Raw genomic sequence first — 2,798 nt, forward strand, 5'->3', positions numbered from 1 at the left:
TTTGTCTTTTTTTGATTTTTTTTTTTTTAATTAACTCCAGATCTAACCCAGCTGAGGGCAAACTCATCTTCTGTAATGGGGCAGTGCTGCACAGGTTACAGTGCGTCCGGGGCTTTGGCGAATGGATTGACGCCATTGTTGAATTCTCCTCCAATTTACAGAGCATGAACATTGACATTTCAGCCTTTTCCTGCATTGCTGCTTTGGCCATGGTCACAGGTGAGAATTCTTTCCAAACATTTTCTCCTACCTAACAGGGCTCAATGTTCTTGAGACACATTCTGGATTAATTTGCGACACATTTTAATTTTTTTTTTCTAATTTTCTCCTTTTAGAGAGACACGGGCTCAAGGAACCCAAGAGGGTGGAGGAACTCCAGAACAAAATCATCAACTGCCTCAAGGACCATGTGACTTTTAACAATGGGGGCTTGAACCGACCCAACTACCTTTCCAAACTTTTGGGGAAATTGCCTGAGCTTCGCACACTTTGCACACAGGGTCTCCAACGCATTTTTTACCTAAAACTGGAAGACTTGGTACCACCCCCGGCCATCATTGACAAACTTTTCTTGGACACACTACCTTTTTAAAAAAACAAAAAAACATTTTAATGGACAATCTACAAATAACTTCAGACTAAAGGGACTCTACCTGTGAAAAAAAATATATATATATATATATATGCAGTTTGGGTGCCAAATTGCCAACAGTGAACTTATGGTACATGCGCCAGTGTCAAGCAACTATCACTGCAGGATCCATAGAAAAATAATAAAAACGGACTCAACCTGCTGACATCATTCCTAAGGTCCACTCTTTAGAACACATCTCTTAAATTCTTGCTAAGAGCTTCAAAGAATGACCTCAGTCTATAGTATTAAGGTGACCAATCGCATTGCCCTTCTCTAAAGACTTATAATATATGATTTTTTTTTTTTTTTTTTTTTTTTTATTATTATTAAAAAAACTGTAATATATTGTGAAAAAAAAAGAAAAAAACAGTTCAGTGGATGGCATGAAGGATTCAAACGTAAAAACAGGCTTGTACATGTATAAAATACAATTTAGCTATTTTTAATCATTTTGTGCCTATTTATGAATAAATATTAAACCGATTCTACAAGCTGTGTTTGCAAAAAAATATATAAATATGAATAATAAAAAAAAGAAAGAAATATTGCATAAAAAGCATGTTTATACAGTACTAGATCGGAAAACCTTATAGGCAATTGCTTCTTCGGTGATGTCTATATTATATAAATAGTATACAGACACTATGTAGTCTGCTAGATTTTATAAAGATTGGGTAGTTATTCGAGCGTCAGAAAAATAAAAAAAAACATTTTTCTCAACTGTAAAATATGTAGGCACAAGTATTACAGAAATACCAAGACACAGGGCACAGCATTGTTTGGAAGTGTCCAACATTCCTTGTTTGTAAGTGTTGTATGTACTGTTGATGTTAATACAAAAATTTATACAGTATCTTCCTTTTTTTATTTTTATTTTTTGTTGTCTAAATTGAAAACTTGCATGCAACAGCTTTTCAACGGTTTCCAAGGGTTATCCTACACAAACCCAGCGGAAATTAATAAGCACTTTGATTTTTTTTTTTTTATTGTCTCCAAAAAAATGTCAGTTAATATATTATTTCATTGTTTGGAAGTAAAATTTGTAATACTGCCATCATCACCTCTAGTATGTTTATTTTTACAGTCTTCTTCTTTTTTATCCGAGAACGTTTGGAGCGTTTGCAGCGTTTTGTTATGTTTTGAAAGTGTTTGTGTACTGTAAGATAACGGTTCGAAGAAGGATTTTTTTTAGAAAAGGTCTTTGAGCTTTTCAGATCGGGGGTGGCAAAGGAATGACGATATTTGTATTTATTTATTATAAAGATATTTTATTTACAGCCTGTCGGTTTTAGGTCTTTGAGTTATCTAGTTGCACTATTATGAGCAATATCAACAAGATGAAATTATAGGATCATATAGTTGAGAGTTTTAAAAACGCTGGGTTTGAGTTTTAAAAACGTGGAAGTGACTGCTTATATATGATACAACATTAAAAAAATAAAAGAATACGTTTATTATGCATTAAGAATAATTTTAGGTTAGTAGATTTAGTGAAGCTGTGTATTTTTTTTTTGCATAAAAATATGCAAATCCTAAATAATAATAATAGGAATAATGCTACTTCTACTAATAATAGAAATGCTGCTACTACTACCACCACCATCACTACTACTACTACTACTACTACTACTACTGATAACAATAATTTAGTGGATTTAGTGAAGCTGTGTATTGATTTTGCATACAAATAAATACATCCTAAATAATAATAATAATAATAATAATAATAATAATAATAATTCTACTACCATCACCACTACTTCTACTAATAATAGAAATGCTGCTACTACTACCACCACCATCACTACTACTACTACTACTGATAACAATAATTTAGTGGATTTAGTGAAGCTGTGTATTGATTTTGCATACAAATATATACATCCTAAATAATAATAATAATAATAATAATAATAATAATAATAATAATAATAATAATAATAATTCTACTACCATCACCACTACTTCTACTAATAATAGAAATGCTGCTACTACTACTACCACCACCATCACTACTACTACTACTGATAACAATAATTTAGTGGATTTAGTGAAGCTGTGTATTGATTTTGCATACAAATATATACATCCTAAATAATAATAATAATTATAAGAAATAATAATAATAATAATAATAATAATAATAATAATAATAATAATAATA

The 2,798-nt window shown here is 30.9% G+C and overlaps 1 protein-coding gene across 3 annotated transcripts in view; it reads left to right on the forward strand.

Moving 5' to 3' along the window:
• NR4A2 (nuclear receptor subfamily 4 group A member 2) overlaps window positions 1-1,694 on the forward strand; it is a 13,950-nt gene extending 12,256 nt beyond the window's left edge. For all 3 annotated transcript variants that reach the window (XM_040357939.1, XM_040357940.1, XM_040357941.1), the window contains exons 7-8: window positions 41-219; window positions 336-1,694. In XM_040357939.1, the coding sequence (XP_040213873.1) occupies window positions 41-219; window positions 336-592 (436 nt within the window). In that variant the 3' untranslated portion in view covers window positions 593-1,694. The remainder of the gene's footprint in view (window positions 1-40; window positions 220-335) is intronic.
• Window positions 1,695-2,798: the final 1,104 nt, after the last annotated feature.

This window comes from Rana temporaria, chromosome 6 (assembly GCF_905171775.1).
Source record: "Rana temporaria chromosome 6, aRanTem1.1, whole genome shotgun sequence".
Taxonomy (NCBI): Eukaryota; Metazoa; Chordata; class Amphibia; order Anura; family Ranidae; genus Rana; species Rana temporaria.